The sequence below is a fragment of the Scardinius erythrophthalmus genome (assembly GCF_964197995.2).
Source record: "Scardinius erythrophthalmus genome assembly, chromosome: 10".
In the NCBI taxonomy this organism is placed as follows: domain Eukaryota; kingdom Metazoa; phylum Chordata; class Actinopteri; order Cypriniformes; family Leuciscidae; genus Scardinius; species Scardinius erythrophthalmus.
In genome coordinates this window covers 31,582,519-31,599,753 of record NC_138230.1, presented here as the reverse complement: position 1 = coordinate 31,599,753, position 17,235 = coordinate 31,582,519, and the positions used below count along the sequence as shown (strand labels likewise).

Here is a 17,235-nt window from a genome sequence, read left to right as displayed (position 1 = left end):
ACTAACAAAGAGCAATACATTTGTTACAGTATTTATTAACCTTTGAGAACATTAGTTAATACAAATACAGCTGTTTGTTGTTTGTTCATGTTAGTTCACAGTGCATTAACAAATGTTAACATATTAATATTAACTAAGATTAATAAATGCTGAAGAGCTATTGTTCATTCTTAGTTCATGTTAGCTAACTAATGTTAACTAATGCACTAGATAAAGTGTTATCATATATGTGTGTGTGTGTGTGTGTGTGTGTGTGTGTGTGTGTGTGTGTGTGTGTGTGTGTGTGTGTGTGTGTGTGTGTGTGTGTGTGTGTGTGTGTGTGTGTGTGTGTGTGTGTGTGTGTGTGTGTGTGTGTGTGTGTGTGTGTGTGTGTGTGTGTGTGTGTGTGTGTGTGTGTATAGACCTCTGCTGTGTAATACATACATTGGATGCATTTAATCTAGCTAGTTTTCATGCCAACTTAATTTTATGTTAAAAAATATATATATATGCATTAAACATATTTAATAGGTATCACAATAAAAGCATGAGATTTGTACATCTAATACTTACATTTTTGAGACACCAAAGTAACCATTTTGTGGTATTTTCAGCCTTGTCTTTTCTTTCTTTTCTAAATTCTTATGTGAATCTGTCATTTTGGCTGCTTGCACACAATTCCTGCTGTATTTCCAGCCACAGGATTGTGTCCATATTCATATTCATGAACACACAAGTAATAGAGGCTTCTTAGGAGTTCATCACAGCGAGCTCATTCTGCAAGGCCTGAATAATCTCACTGTTTCCCCTTTGGGAGATTTTCCAAGAAAAGGCTGTTTAGGCCTTCTTTCCTTCCCTGCATATGGAAAGTTCATGTCCTCGTTATCCACATTTTTATCCAGGTTCATGTCAAGTGCTTTCGCTTAGTGGCTTATAACCCCTTACACCTCTTAAGTGGATTTAGGTTGTGTATATTGACATACTTAGCAGGGCTTTATAAGAGAGCACATTCAGGATTTCCCCTTGTTACAACTGAACACATACTGTGTAATTCAGGTAATGCAATGCCCAGCACCTCTAGAAAACATTTTTCACTGTCATTTTCAAACAGCGTTTTGGCTGCCTTTTTCAGTTAAATGAAGTACATGTCATTTGCAATAAATGTTCATGTCTTTTCTAGATTGACATCTCTAATGTAGAAAAAACAGAGATGGAGGAAATGCTGCCTCTTGTTGAGGTGTGGTACCGGCTGTAGTTTAAAGTCAGCACAAAACGGAAGTTACGATTGTTTTTTCTTCTCTATTGTGACACATATCCTAGTGAAACGGCTTCTCGAACAAGAAAAAATGTAGGTCGGGACTTGTGACCATTGGGAATTGTTTAAATCGTTGTGGTTTGCTATGCCTGTGATCTCATGTGATTGACAGGTTGTCCCGCCCTCAAGTCGGTAAACACGTCATCAGAGAAGAGAATGTTGTTGCAAGAAATGTAACATTATCAAGACAAACATCCATGTACAGAAAACCAATTGTATTTTCAGTAGGAACGCACAAGTCTAGACTTGTTCTGTTGTCTCAGGACATATAGACAATAAAAGTAAACTATGAGTGATCAAGCCAGTTTGAAAAGGCGGAGCCTTTGAGACCTGGGCCATGAGGGTTAAATATCAATTTCCAATTTTTGTTGTAGATTCATTACTTACAATATTTACATTTTATTAATTTAGTAGACGCTTCTATCTAAAGTAACAAATGAGTAATATAACAAGCAATAGACTTTAAGGAGGCAATAACGCAAGATGTGCTATCCCTACAAAATTTCAGACATTGTTCAGAATAGTATCAGCTAGAACAGGGAGGGTTTAAGAAATGGTAAAAGCATAGAATATGTAGGATGCAGTTAAGGTTTCACAAAGGAGATGGGTTTTCAGTTGTATCTTGAATAGTGTCTACAATATTATTTATTTGTTGTTGTTCTTCCTACTACGGGTAGCAATTCTTAATAGACCAGGAAGCACATTACCTTTTTTTTGTGTGTGTGTGTGTGTTTTGGTAAAGGATTTAAAGGGTGAGCCTTGTCACATAGCTGCCTGTTTTGTATTGACCTCTTGTGGCCGTTCTAAGTTACAGCAAGCACTCAGGTCAATTTAAGGTATTTTATCGGAGCCATAGCTTTATGGGCAGCACTCTCACATTTAGCACAGCTGCGCCTCAGGCGGCCAGAGTTCGAGTCCCAGCTTTTATTTATTTATTTTTATTTACCAGCCTTGTAGATGATAAAATAACTTTGTTGTCTCCTCTGTCCTTTATAATTGATTTATTTTTCTGTGACTTTCAGATTGCTAAGCTCAGGCTCCAGCTGCAGCGCAGTAAACAGGGCGGAGGTCGGCAGAGTAAAGACAGTAAAGAGCGTCTTTCCCCCCTCCACTGCTGTACCAGCACCACCACCACCACCATCAGCACAGCCAGCCAAGCTCCGGTCCGCACACGCTCACACACATACTGTAATATCAGTGTATTTAGTAAATACATCCAGAAATTTCTGAATAGTTTGTGAAATGCACATTTGTACCATCTCACTGCACAGTCGTCCATGTCGAAGTCAGCACAGATGCCACTGTCCAACATCACAGTGCCAAAGCCCTCCATCTCCAGGGTTCCCAGCAGCATGGAAGGCATCAACCATGAGCTGGAGAAAGTCTTCATCAAAGACAACGGAGAGAAAGAGGAGCTAAAGGTACACACACAATCCTGAAGGCATACTCACTAAGTACTTGTTTCATTACTGGACGAATCAGCGTTATTGAGCGAATCTCTTGAATTGAATGATTCAATGACACACACTTTTTTTTGTTTTACTGTTGTAACAATGTAATTTATACAATCTTTATTTTAAGCTTCCAGTTACTTTCAAAAGGTTTTGCTCTGTTTTGATAATAACTACCATAGACATCAGTGTTAATAACTGAACTATAAACTTTTATTTCCAGTACTCCTGTGATACAGTAGTTTGAATTATTATAAGTCAGAAATAATGATAGTGTGTGGTTGAAACGACTGTTTGTAAAGCTGTTTCATCAAGTCTTCAGTGTCACATGATCCTTCAGAAATCATTCTAATATGCTGATTTGGTGCTGAAGAAACATTTAATATTATTATCAATTTTGAAAACAGTAGAAAGTAAAAAATATATAATATGAAATATAAATCTTTTGTAACATTATAAATGTCTTTATAGTCACAATGTGTACTTGCTGAATAAAAGTATTTATTTATAAAAAAAAAAAAAAAACAGTTACACTTTATAATAAGATTCCATGTTATTTTTAATTAACTACATTAGTTACGATGAAATAAGTAAATAAGTAATATAACCATTCCAATGACTCCAAAGCTGTTCAGTTAAGGTAAAAAAGGTACTTAGTTCACCTTTAACTAATGTGAACAAATGGGACAAATCTGCTCTATTTTATTCTGCTCTTGTACAGAAGAGTGATAACAGAGCACACTTGTTAAAAGACTCTCTCTTTGACTGGCACTCAGGCACTGGAGGTTCCTGATGGACGGAGGGCTCCGTTTCAGCCCCAGCAGCGCAGCAGCAGTAGTCGCGGGATAGACACTCAGACGCCATCAGTGCCCGGGCGCTCCAGTAGCTGCTCTAGCCTGTCACCCTGCCCCTCACCCGCATGCCCACCCCGCTCACACGACGGCAGCCCATACTCCACTGACGAGATGCTGGACGACAGAGACAAAGGTCAAACCTACAGACTTGTGATCAAGCCAGATTGTTGGTCAAGGAGCTATATCAAGTTCATATTATGTTTGATAGTTTGCTGTATTATATCATGAGAGTTGGACAGATTCTCAGCTCTGATAATAATCCAGAGAGTCATTTGAGATTTGTAATTTCTTCCTGCAGACAGCGGCAGCAGTTCTCCTCTGCCTAAGTTCACCTCGTCTCCAAAACCCAACAACAGCTACATGTTCAAACGGGAGCCTCCAGAGGGCTGTGAAAAGATCAAAGTGTTTGAGGAAATGACGTGAGTAGAGTTTTTTTTTTCTGTAGTGAGCCTAAAATAGCATACCAGCACGCAGAATGTATAATGTACACAGTTTGCAAATGTTCCTTATGCATGGAATATTCTGTTGACCTACATCATTTGCTAAAATATTCAGTATCCAACCAGAGTATAGTGCATAGTGTCTTACAATACAGTGCATTCATTTTGATCATCCATTTTAAGAGTGATGAATAAACCAGAATATCAAACATCATCTCTTTCTGTAATGTATAATTTCAGGAAATTGGATTTAAAGGAACACTCCACCGTTTTTTCATATTAAACTGTTATTCCCTTAACTAAGACGAGTTGATACATACCTCTCTCGTCTCAGTGCGCGCACTCAATCGCTCTGGCGCGGCGACACTTTGATAGCACTTAGCTTAGTCCAGCTCATTCATTAGGGTCCAAACAGAGATGAAGTTAGAAGCGACCAAACACCTCCACGTTTTCTCTATTTAAATACAGTTACAGTCGAAGTGCTCCCAAGTGCTATTCCGCCATACATTATAGTTATCCCTTTTACCGCTTTTTAGGCGAGAGAGGTATGTATCAACTCGTCTTAGTTAAGGGAATAACATAGTTTAATTTGAAAAAACTGTGGAGTGTTCCTTTAAAATGCAAAACATTAATGCATGAATGAATTTATTTATTTCTGAAATGTTAATGCTAATGTAAAACATAAGTGAAGCACGTTTATTGTTGCATATGGTTTTGTAAAAGCAATTTTTATCTCACTTGGAAAAACAGCATCACAGGTGTAAGACAACACTCAAAAGGCAAAATTGTAATATAGAAGAAAAGGCTTTATTCTTTGAGGAATCTTTTCGCAACCGCAGCCACCCAGATGTGAAACAGAAAGCCTACTGACATAATAAAACTGAGACATTTTATACAGGTTTCTGACATTCTTGACTCCTCCTTTCCCAGTCTCTGTAAATTTCCTTAAAGACATCTAGTATGGACTGGTTCTACCCCCCCCCCCCCCCCCCCCTGGGCAGGTCATGCTGTTCTTTGTCCCTGAGAAGCCAAAAGGCCTTCATTTACAGTCTAAATGACCTCCTGCTTTCCTCAGGAGGGGGCCTGGGACCCTACTATATGACATCCTGTATTCTTCGACTAAGATTCTTTCTCGTGCCTAGGTGTTTGTTATCTCCCCGGGCTATCTGGTTTATTACATCTGCTCTTTCCTACCCCCAATTCAGCTGTTAGAAATGCTTTTACACACACTCAAATGAAATCAACAAGTTTTAAATGAATGGACACAAGAACAATGAATTTTTCATTAACATCTCCCCCCTGTTTATCATTCTCTGATAACCAATAAAATAATAAAAATTCATTTCTGTTTTCTAATCAAACCCATTATACTATTAAATCTTTAAGAATAGAATTAATTCAAGTCTTAATTCAAGAACAGTTATACCCTTCATGTATATCAATACTAAGCCCTAATTTGATTCAATCAAATAAAATCGCAAAACTTTTCTTCAACCATTAATTGGTCAACATTTTCTCCAGATATGTTGATCATCTCGTTGCCTCATGGACGTTCCATCTTCACCAATATGACACTTTGCATGCCGTAGAGAGGATTTTTTCCAACGTTGGCAGGGGAGATTTGTTTCTAGCACATATCATTGATCCCCTACTTTATTCTTTGCGCTGGCGTGTGAGGTTGTTGATGTTGGTTGGTATAGTTTAGGTCAGATGCTTGGACCCAGGTCTAACATCCTTCAGTCATTTTCAAATCCTTACAAGATTTTCCCTTAGATCACGATCGCACCCCTACTGGAATGAGTCATTTACTGTCTACTGTCACCTGCGAATGGAGGCCTTAAGTGATTTTGTTAGTGAGCGCGTGTCTTGTCGTTCCTTTGGTGTGACCTGTGAAATTTTCAACCTGAAACATATCACCGGATAATTTCTTGCTCATTGAATAGCACTCAGGGTCCTTGTTCCCCTGAAAAAAAAACATTCAACCCATGTTGTTCATGTTAACAAAACAATACAGAATCAGTTCTGTTTGGTTCAATCCATCCTGACATCCTGCAAAATGAAAATTTTTAAGTTAGGCATTACACAGGGTTAGGCAGTGTTTCTTCACTTTGCTCATGCCATGCGCAAAAGTCTGCATCTTCTGTAAAGAAAAACAAATGTTGAGGTTATTGTCACAAATTTTTTTTTTTTTTTTTTTTTTTTTCTTCTGCTGTGCTGCCACATCTGCTCCGGCGTTTCCTGTTGAAACAATTCTTGTTATTAGCACACTTAAAATACAAACAATGCACACAATTAAACCCAATGTCCTCCCAACATTTATCTTCCCACCTGTGCGATGGCTTTCAGCAAATGTGAGCCCCTTAGTAAACCAGATCTAGCTGGTTTAGACAAATAAAGTTCTTCTAATAAACCCCTCCTGGACTTTTACTGTCCTCATATACCAATGAGGTCAAAGCTAGATAACCTCTCAGCCTGCTGTGAAGACAATGGGTTTAGCCCTCCCCCCCTGGATTTACTGTTTTTCCCACCTGTGAGGCCGAAATGTCTTTGTTTGTGGCCTGAATACAAATTATCCATACTAAAAAGTTCAAAGACTCATCTGACCACTTGTTTTACTGTGCGTTCTCTTGTTCCCGCCATGAGCATATTCATCCTCCTCTTGATGCACGACACCCATCTCGTGCATAAATTTAACATAATAAAATTCTCTTACTTTTATCAGACGCTTTTATCCAAAGCGACTTACATTTCAAGGTACACATTTGCATTCTTGTCAGGTCAGGTCGTGGTGTGCACACTTCGTCAACGTCAGTCGAATAGCAATCTCCCCCTTTTTACAATACATAACTGTTAAGGGCTCTCTGGATAATCTGATATTTACTTAGCCTACGTGTTTGTTGCTGTCAAATCTATAACTTTTTCTCAACACATGACTGACGGCTATCTACGACTTCACAATTCTAATTTACACATCAATACCTAAACCTGTCCAGAAAGTAATTCAAATCTACTGCACATCATAAATGACCAAAATAATAAATAGACAGAGCTCGATGATCAATCAACTTAAAGCTCATCCTGTTCTGTGTTGCCTTCTCATCAGATTGACTCACAATCCTCAGCTTACTTTTCAAATTTGTCATTTGCCTTAACCCATCTATAATGCTAAAACACTCTTTCCAGAGGTTAATGACAAATTTATACACACTATTCAGACAGAATAGTTGTCCTAAACTAACACATACTGTACAAACATGAATTAACACTCACACTCATCCCTGACTATGAACTGCTCATATTTCTTATTCATATCTTTTCTCTAAAAAGATTTGAATTTTAAATGACATTTTAACCTTACATTTTCCTGTATCTTTTATCTAATGTTTTTATGGCCTCTTAACCAGTTTCAAAGCATGTCTGTTCATTATTCATCTGATTTTAGAAAAGTCAGCTGGATTGTTTTGGTGCATAATTATTACTTTGCTTCAGCTTTCTTTGGCTGACTGATAACAGAAGAACAGACAGAGTACCATCCTCTTCCTCCACTCAAGCAGTCTCTTTCTCTCTCATTATAAGCAAATAATCTTTTCAACAGCCTCCTAGGACTGTAACTAAAATAATCATAGTCATAGTCAATCCTTAATAGTTCACAAATGTCAAAATACAAATGTTTGACTCAAATTAGAACCGTTACAATAATCTAAAATACATTATGCTATGATCTTTTTTTTCTAAGGTTATTTTTAGTTTAAATACTCAATTCACCTAACCTTCGTTTTTCAGAAATTTCTCTTGACTCATCACAAGCTGTTCTCATCTTTAGCCACCACCATGTCTAATGACCTTCAGGAGTTAAAAACTAGTTCAATATCAAACATTTTTCTTTGCCCATAAGGCAACCAACATCATGTTCCTTATGTCACATCTTTGATCTTCTGTTAAAACAGAACGGTCAAATGTTTAAGGTGACAAGCTATTCGAAGTCCCCGTAATCAAGATGGTTGTTGGTTGTGCTCTGTGATTCTATTTACATATTACTGAGATTGGATGTAATTGTCTCTATATGATAATTAAGCTCTTTTAAGTGAAGGAACATTTTGATATATATATATTGGAGTGGAAGTTGTAGGGAACAGACCCCTCTTTGATGCTCTTGGCCCCAAGTAGCATCACAACCACTCCCTTCTTGTAGGTAACACCTCCCGAACCTGGTGGGCAGGTGCCCCAGTGGCGGCGATAATCCCTGCCTTAGGTTGTTCCCATCTATGGCCATCAGAGAATCTTACCCGTCTTTGGGATCTACGCCTCCTGCACACTGAGTTATGGCTCTACTTCACTTGAGCAAAATTATCATAGTTTGTGGTAATGAAATTTTTTTTTTTTTTTTTTTTTTTTTTTTTTTTTTTTTTAATCGAGGTAATCAAGAACCATCATATCCACTTGGAACATTTAATATTGACATTCAGTGTACTGTTACTTCTGTAGCCGGAGCCATCGGCCCTGTTTTATGGTGGAGGCTAAAATCAGACAAAGAAGCGGTCAAAAATGTCACTTCTATCATTTAAGGTCTGCATTATTATTTTAAAGACTTCTTTAAAATCATTCAGTTTTACTTTTAAAACATTTACAAATTGTCCTCTAAATTTGTCAAATCTGATTTGTTTTAGCTTTTCCACATCTATGAATCTTTTCAACTGAAACACTGTGCTTTACACAGCCTCAGACAACAGCTTTCAGCTGATATTGAATGAGAGAGAGACTCTTGAGGCATTCAGGACTGGTACACTGCATTCTCATAAACTTTTAACTTCAGACTTTATCTACCATCTTTTTCAACTGTAGCCCATCTTAAGGCATCTTTTCCATGAATTACATGTATTGTAATTTAGACATAATATCCACTCCGAATGAGTCTCTGTTGCACTGAAACTGTGGCAGTTTCAGTCACAGCACGTGCCAGATTCAGATAAGCAAACCTGTTTTGGCCAAATCACAATCTTATCTTTTAAAATCAACATTAACAAGCCTTTGTTTAATCAAATGCCTTTTACACATTTTACATTTAGCAACTGTTAATCCTGTAACACTGCTTCTGTTTATTTTATCTTAAAGAAATAATACGAATTATTCTAGTTCTTAATAACAATTTCATTTCAATTTTACTTCAATGTTTTCTCTAGGAGTTTACCAATCTGCTTCTATGATTCACTTTTGAGGCTGCTCCCTGCTTGTGATACATTTTTTTGATTATCATTATAAATCATTCATTAGATTTGTCTCTCCATATCATCTAAACCTTATCAAAGCATTTCATTCAAAAACACAATCATCCTTTTAGTGACCGGTACTTTTAAAATATTTTGCAACTCATTTAGTCTTATCCGTAATTTTATGTCAACCGGTACTTTTATAGTTCTTTCCTTTCAAAAGGAATTCCTTACACTTAAATCTTTCAATCTTCTTACAACTTTCAAAAGTTCCAACTATCAACTTTATTTCTCCCTCATTTACTTTTACAGTCATACAGTGCGCATACAGTCACTGAATGACCCAGCTGACTGCAATAAAACACTCTCTGTTATTCTGCCTTTTATCTTTCTAACAGCTTCACCCTATTTTGCACTTCTGAAACATTGTGTTGTATTCAGGAAATGCAAACAGAGCCACTGATAAGTTCTCTGCATTCTCCCCCACTGTCCCAGCTGCAAATTCAATTACAATAGCCGAATTATAATCTTCATCATATTAACACTGATCTACTTTCTAACTCATATTAACACAGACTTTTCTTTAAATTTGTGTTAGTTTGGCACTTTCTTTGTTTGGAGCCAGTCAAGTTACTATTTATCTTTCCAATCAGAATCAAACTTTTACAAAAACATAATCTGCAAATCTCTTTAAACTGAGAGCTTCAGAGCAGAGCTGCTTACAGCATTTGCTCTCTTTTGTATCAGGACTATTCAGTTACTCTTCATACAGTATTAAAACATTAACGTGTAATTAATTTCATCAACACTGGTTTTAAAAGCTTATTCTTCTATCAAATGGTTAGTTTGCAGATTCAACATAAATCACAAGATTGTATTATAATTATTCAGTCCTACTTATCTCTACTGTTTCACAGAGACCACAAGATTCCCTAATTCTTCTCAGTCTCTAAATTACACAGACAGCTATCCTCAACTCAAAAATATGGCAATCTATTCTTCAATACTTTTGTTTTCATGTCATTAATACAATAAAGCATTCACATCGTAATTTCAATCATTATTTTATCTCCAAAATATCGAATTTTTCCCGTTTTGCTTACATTTGCGTACATGATTCCTAATCTTTATATCATGTTAATCCCTGTTAATCATACTCAATGCCTTATTTTATCTAACACTCTTTCCCTACATGCCACTTCCTTCTGTATCTGTTCAATCCAACAATTTCCATCAGGAAAAACATCCTATCTTCCCCTACATGCCAGTTCCTTCTGCATCTGTTCTCTTTTATCTGCAATCCAACAATTCTCTGTTTATAATTTCCATCAGGAAAAACATTCTATCTTTCCCTATCTTCTTTAGTTCAACAAACTACTGTCTGTTCACAGTTTTCTTCCATATCTCTTTCTCATAGCACAATACTTTCACGTTCCTATCGATTCTTTAACCACTTTTAATCTTGTTGTACTCAATGTTTCCTCTTCTGGAAAATCATGATATTTTATCAATTTCCCTATGTCAGTCATAATTACCACCATAATTATTTCTCCTTTGACAGAAAATTGGTGTAAAAAAAAATGATCTACTTTACTGTTAGATGACCCCATTTTGGCTGAGTTCCTCTCTTCTGGATTTCACAATTCGACACGTGTCTTACAGAATCTGTCAAACGTCTTCGACAGACCCGATCTTTTACTCCGAGATCGGACGGACCTCTGCTTGTTTACGTTCCACTCAAAGTTTTCTCACGTGCGCTTATTCGCTCGCTCAATTCTTTTGACTTGATTAATTCAACCTGGTCTTGTAATTACGTTCCACTCAAAGTTCCCCCACGTGCGCTTATTCGCTTGACTCAATTCAATGTGGTAAAACTTCGAGTAGAGCACAATCACCCAGAAACTTCTTTTTTACTTGATTAATTCAACCTGGTCTTGTAATTACGTTCCACTCAAAGTTCCCCCACGTGCGCTTATTCGCTTGACTCAATTCAATGTGGTAAAACTTCGAGTAGAGCACAATCACCCAGAAACTTCTTAATCCTGTTTTAAACTTTCTCTAAGGTTTACATAAATTTCGAGTAGAACGTAATCATCTCAGCAGCTGTGATTTCTCTGAATCACCAGTGGATCCCCTGTCCACTAACGAGCTAAGTGAGGCAGAAACTGGTCTGCTTTGTCAGATCAATTTCTCCCCATAAAATTTGTGATTAACTGACTCACCTCTCGCTCGTACCAAAAAGCAAAACTCAGCCAATATGGTTCACGTTCACTCACAATTATCAAATTACACTCAACTTCAATAAAACAATTTGCCGTGTCTTACCCAGAGATGCTTTTCTGTTTTTTTTTCTCGCAATCGTCGCGGATTTTTTAATCCTGGTGGGAGTTTTCTTTCACTGGCCCTGAGTGCGGGGTTTTGCCTCTCTCTCTCGTAATCTGTTGAGTTTCTATCTCAAACCGTCGAGGTATGAGACGGCCGCCTGTTGCTGCCGAGGTCGTGCACTTTCCCGTCAAATCCGTTCTCAGGACCAGGAGAAGAAGCGTCCGCACAGGATCCCTCTTCTTGACACCAGCTGTAAAAGCAATTTTTATCTCACTTGGAAAAACAGCATCACAGGTGTAAGACAACACTCAAAAGGCAAAATTGTAATATAGAAGAAAAGGCTTTATTCTTTGAGGAATCTTTTCGCAACCGCAGCCACCCAGATGTGAAACAGAAAGCCTACTGACATAATAAAACTGAGACATTTTATACAGGTTTCTGACATTCTTGACTCCTCCTTTCCCAGTCTCTGTAAATTTCCTTAAAGACATCTAGTATGGACTGGTTCTACCCCCCCCCCCCCCCCCCCTGGGCAGGTCATGCTGTTCTTTGTCCCTGAGAAGCCAAAAGGCCTTCATTTACAGTCTAAATGACCTCCTGCTTTCCTCAGGAGGGGGCCTGGGACCCTACTATATGACATCCTGTATTCTTCGACTAAGATTCTTTCTCGTGCCTAGGTGTTTGTTATCTCCCCGGGCTATCTGGTTTATTACATCTGCTCTTTCCTACCCCCAATTCAGCTGTTAGAAATGCTTTTACACACACTCAAATGAAATCAACAAGTTTTAAATGAATGGACACAAGAACAATGAATTTTTCATTAACAGTTTCACAGACTATTTGTTTAGAAATAGCATGCAGGGCTCAACAAAAATGTTTTTATTTAATTTTTTATTGACACCGTCAGGCCAGTTGTTTAGCTCTTTACATGCCCTGCCAACCTAAATGACAATGATTCGGCTAGGTTTTGCATTTCGTTATTTCACCGTCTGACTGTATGGAACACTCATATTAAATTCATATTAAATTAAAATCATATTAACCTTTAGGTGCTCCTTGGCCCCTCAGCAATGAAGGACTTGAACACAAAACATCCAAATACTGATCAATGATGGAATTTTTTTTTTATTTTTTTTTAAGCTGCTCTAAAAAAAGAAAATAGTGTCAATATTCAGTTGAAGTGAGTTCAGTGTTGATTCAGTTCACTTTGCGTCAGTTCAATAACAAAATTCAATCAGTTATAAAGCAGCTCTGCAGAAATCAGTGATATCATCATCCAAATCAATTCAGTTGTGTTCTCATCCGATACTGTCAGTGCAGTCAAAACAATAATATTACTGAATATTAACTGTCCCGAACTAAGCAAGCCAAAGGCGACAGTTGCAAAGGAACAGGTGATAGAAATCGTAAAAAAAAACAAAAAAAAACTTGCATGTTTAGTATTTAGTAGGCCATACATTAGTATTCCATTTGGAACATTCTCTTTTCTCTCTTTCTCAGATCCAGACAGTCAGCCACCGTCCCCCTTTTCTCCTGCCCTGACAAAAACAAGGTCAACTTCATCCCCACCGGCTCTGCGTTCTGCCCCGTCAGGCTCCCGGGATCCCTGCTCCAGCACTCCAGCTCCCAGCAGGAGGACGAGGAGAAAGAGGAAACACGGGCCGGCCCCAGCTGGTCATGCCCCCTCGCCCAACACCATCACATGCCCACTCAGGTCTCCACCAGCACGAGCACAGACGACCCCCCGGAAGCGCTGGCCATCTCTCCCTCCCAGCAGCAGGAGGCGCCCTCGGAATCGGCCTCGCAGCCTCAGAACTTCGAAGTCAGCTAAAGCGCGCAGAGCCGGTCTCCGTCGCGCCCACCGCCACACACGTTTCGCCCACCCCAAACTTCCTCTTCTCTCTCTGATGGACCCCACCTTTGTGCTGAATCTTTACTATCTGCATGGCATCGCAACTGTGGCCCGAACGAGAATAGCAAATGTAAATGCAGCCGAAGGGTTTGAGTATGTGGCAATGCCGCGCTTTCGTGTCGGACTGAAGGATGCGTTTTGGGAAAAGGACCTTAGAATATGCAAATCAAAAATTCAAATGGCTTCAGTGTTATCTTGATAAATGAGTGAGAGTCTCATACGGAAATCTAATTTATTAAATTTGCTTATTGATTAGTTCAGTCACATTCCAGATATTCCCGTTTTGCTTTTTTTTTAGTGTCATATACACGGATGTGGATGCGTTCACAGGTACTTGTCCATCTGATTTGATTCCGCATTCATCTCGAGCAACTGCACAGCTGTTTTCAAACGCAGCTTTGCTTTCGTGTGTGCTTAAAATTTAAGCAAAGTGGCTTTTGTATGAACACTATAATCAGACAGCGCACAGCGAGGTGTCGCCTTCGAATTCACCGCCGATTTATGAGGAGAAAGACGACTGAAGCTTTCAGCAAGGTCTTAATAGTGTCAGGGGCATGCATTTGAAACTGATCGTATGTTTAACATTAAATTATGTGTCGTGTTCTCTTTCAACATCCACAGTATGAATAAGCTCTCTCTCTATCAATATATCTATATATGAGAAAATCTATATATAAAGAAAAAAGCTTGTTTGAATTTAAAACCGTGTATCGCTGTGTTATGTACATAATGGGAAATGAGCTGTACTCCACGGGTTGACTGACGACTATCCAGGTTTCCTACCTTCTGATGATATTGCAGAAAGAGAAAAACACAGAATAAGGTTCTTGTTTTCACACTTTGTTGCACAGTGTCCGCCTGCGGCCTCGCTTCAGGTGCTGTTTAAACTCAGGAAAAAAATTCACTTTCAGATCCGTCTCATCATTCTTTGCATTCCATGACATTCCATGTTGGGAGGTGCTGTCAGGATGACACGGCGGAGAGAATTTGATTGGGTCGGACATACTGTGTGTTAAAACCATTAGACAGATCGTACAACCCTCATGGATCAGACTCACACCCTCACAGTCACTATATGACATATATTATCATTTAGTAAGACAAACTACTGCCCAGATCCCAGGTCTGAGATGTAGAAGAATTGTTTCTGTCTATTATAATACTGTTTAAGTGGCATGTTGAAAAAAACAACAACAGATTTTGATAATAAAATTGGGGGGATATCATAATAAGCCTTTTACATGAATGAAGTTTCAAGAATAAATTGTATAGTTAGGAGATTAAATTGCGGCAAAAGAGTTACTTTACACCTGTTACTACTTCATTTTTGAATTTTTATACTTTATTAATGTAACATTACAACATTGATCTCATAACAACTTTTACAACTTTATTCTCAAAATCTTTTCAATTTTTTACAATTTTAACATGCCACTATGATATGCTGCTGATAATTAGTCTAAAATAAAAAGGTGAATCTCACACACACACACACACACACACAACATTCTGGCTAAAATATACATATATTACTACTTTAAGACCATTAACTTCTTTTGGCATTGTGACATTTTTTTATGACAAAAAAAAACATTTTAATGATCACAATTTTATTAAATTCATCCTTTTCATTAAAATAAGCATAATTTAAAATAATTACAACAAGTGCACTAACTAAACAATGTTTTAATACTTTTGAAAATAAAATTTTAAGATAATTGAGCTTAATTCGCAAAGAATGTCACACTGCAAAATATCATAATGGACCTAAAACCAATCTTCATTTTATTTAAGCAATTTTTTTCTTTTGATTTTATGGACTAATGTGAAATTGACTGATTTCATGAGATTCACCTAAAAGCTCGGCTTTATATAAGCAGGATACATTTTAGTCATATAATACCAAGCCCAAATGTTTTGTCAACAAAGAGCATCTATCTGTTCACTATGACAACATAAGTAGCCTACGTGTTTATGATTTTCACCGATTGTGAATAATAATCAGCTTTTTGTCCAGGAACAAGTGACAGGCAAGCATGGTTTGTCAGAAAAGGGTTTTCTTGTCTTTAAGCAGAATTTTTATATGAACCAAGGTCAAACGATATTGTATTGTGCGGTTGCAATCAATAGAATCAAATCAATGTATCCATGTCATAAGACCAACCATTGACAGCCCACATAATATTACATGATCAATACAAAAGGCTTTAAAAGTAACAATGCAACCTTTTATGCTGCACCTTATATCAATAGACCAAGTAGTTTATAAAATGATTAAACTAATTTCTGGTAAGTGAAGGGTTTGCAATAATGCAGTTTTTTTTTAAATGCTTGAATAGTGCATCATTTAATCTCCATTCCATACATGACAAAGTGCCGGTTCACACAGAACGCAGAACGAAAAACAGCGCAATATCTAGAGACACGTTTTTTAAAAACTCAACCTATTTTGACGTGAGCGTCACGTTTTTAAAATGGCGTGTCATGCACGAGACGCTGCAAAAGCGCAACGGTTAAAGACGTCCGTTTAGCGCACGCTTACATTGAAAAATGGAAATGGAACAAAGCGTTCTGTGTGAACGGCCCCTAAATCTGAAGCCAAATTAGCACAGCCTGTTGATAAAGCCATCGACTGCTATTAAAACCAGCACTGGCAGTTTAAGAGCACATTGCTGGCCTGGGAGATGTGTTTGTAGATCAGGTCAATATGTCAGGCTGACCTGCTGTCTGTTTACACACAATGGCAATAAACCATTTTGTTGTTGTGACTGTACAAACCAGATATGTGTGTGGATGGAGGGCATCATTTGTTTTGAAGGAGAAAAATATTGACTGAGGACAAAGGAAGAAAACTGTTTCTATTCAACTATTTTGGAAGCACTTCACCCACATGGCGATTACTCTTTGCCTAGCACCAATTCTAATGTCAAGAAAATGGTTTTTAAAGCCTTGTAGCTTTGATTGTTTTCCTGTAGTCTTGCCAAAGTGCTTGGCACAGGCTGCTGAGCTTGCATAAGGTAATACAGTATGCCCGTTGTCTGTGTCTGTATACAAATGACAGTATCAAAAACCACACTTTACACTTTCTTCAACTTTTAGCCTTAAGTGGCTAATTGTTTCTTTATTTCAGTAATAGGAATCTTGTGTCTTAAATAAAATAATCAGAATTAAAACCCAGTCTCCTCACTATTTTTCCTATAAGATAATGCTTCTAGTTTATGCTTCTTATTTTAGTTTAAGAAGAAAAGAAAATTTCAGATAAAGCAAAATAGTTTTTGTGACCTTTTGAAATATCAAAACATCCCTGAAAGGTATAAGTTCACCCAAGAACATTCTCTAAAAATGTTGACTGTCAATATAGTGCAATGGTTGGTTCAGGAAGTAAAATAAAATCCTTTAATTTTATCCATAGAAAATGAGATATTTTAACAATAACTTAACACTTTAAAGACAGGCGTGTTGTGAGCTGTGGGGCTGTTCGATAGTGTATGCCTCTGCTTAAGCCATCAACTTGCATTATTTCTACTTATTTTTTAAGTAATCATTTAATACCAGAATTCCTGGCGGAAAACTACATTAGCCTACCCATGATGCTGTAAAGAAATAAACATAACATGTTGTCTATATACATATTAAAAATATTTAAATCAATAGTTTTATATTTCCCCGTCGTTTTAAATGTGGCCAAAACTTCGTCATTAAGAAACCTTACTTTCTTCTGTGAAACAAGAAATGAGAACGTTTGAAGAATG

At 37.5% G+C, this 17,235-nt stretch overlaps 1 protein-coding gene across 1 annotated transcript in view; it reads left to right on the top strand.

Annotated features, from left to right (window-relative positions):
• The window catches only part of glcci1a (glucocorticoid induced 1a), a 49,350-nt gene extending 32,698 nt beyond the window's left edge, over positions 1–16,652 (top strand). The window contains exons 4-8 of the mRNA XM_081376353.1: positions 2,317–2,457; positions 2,566–2,715; positions 3,522–3,732; positions 3,898–4,018; positions 13,072–16,652. Coding sequence (XP_081232479.1) covers positions 2,317–2,457; positions 2,566–2,715; positions 3,522–3,732; positions 3,898–4,018; positions 13,072–13,402 — 954 coding nt within the window. The 3' untranslated portion in view covers positions 13,403–16,652. The remainder of the gene's footprint in view (positions 1–2,316; positions 2,458–2,565; positions 2,716–3,521; positions 3,733–3,897; positions 4,019–13,071) is intronic.
• Positions 16,653–17,235: the final 583 nt, after the last annotated feature.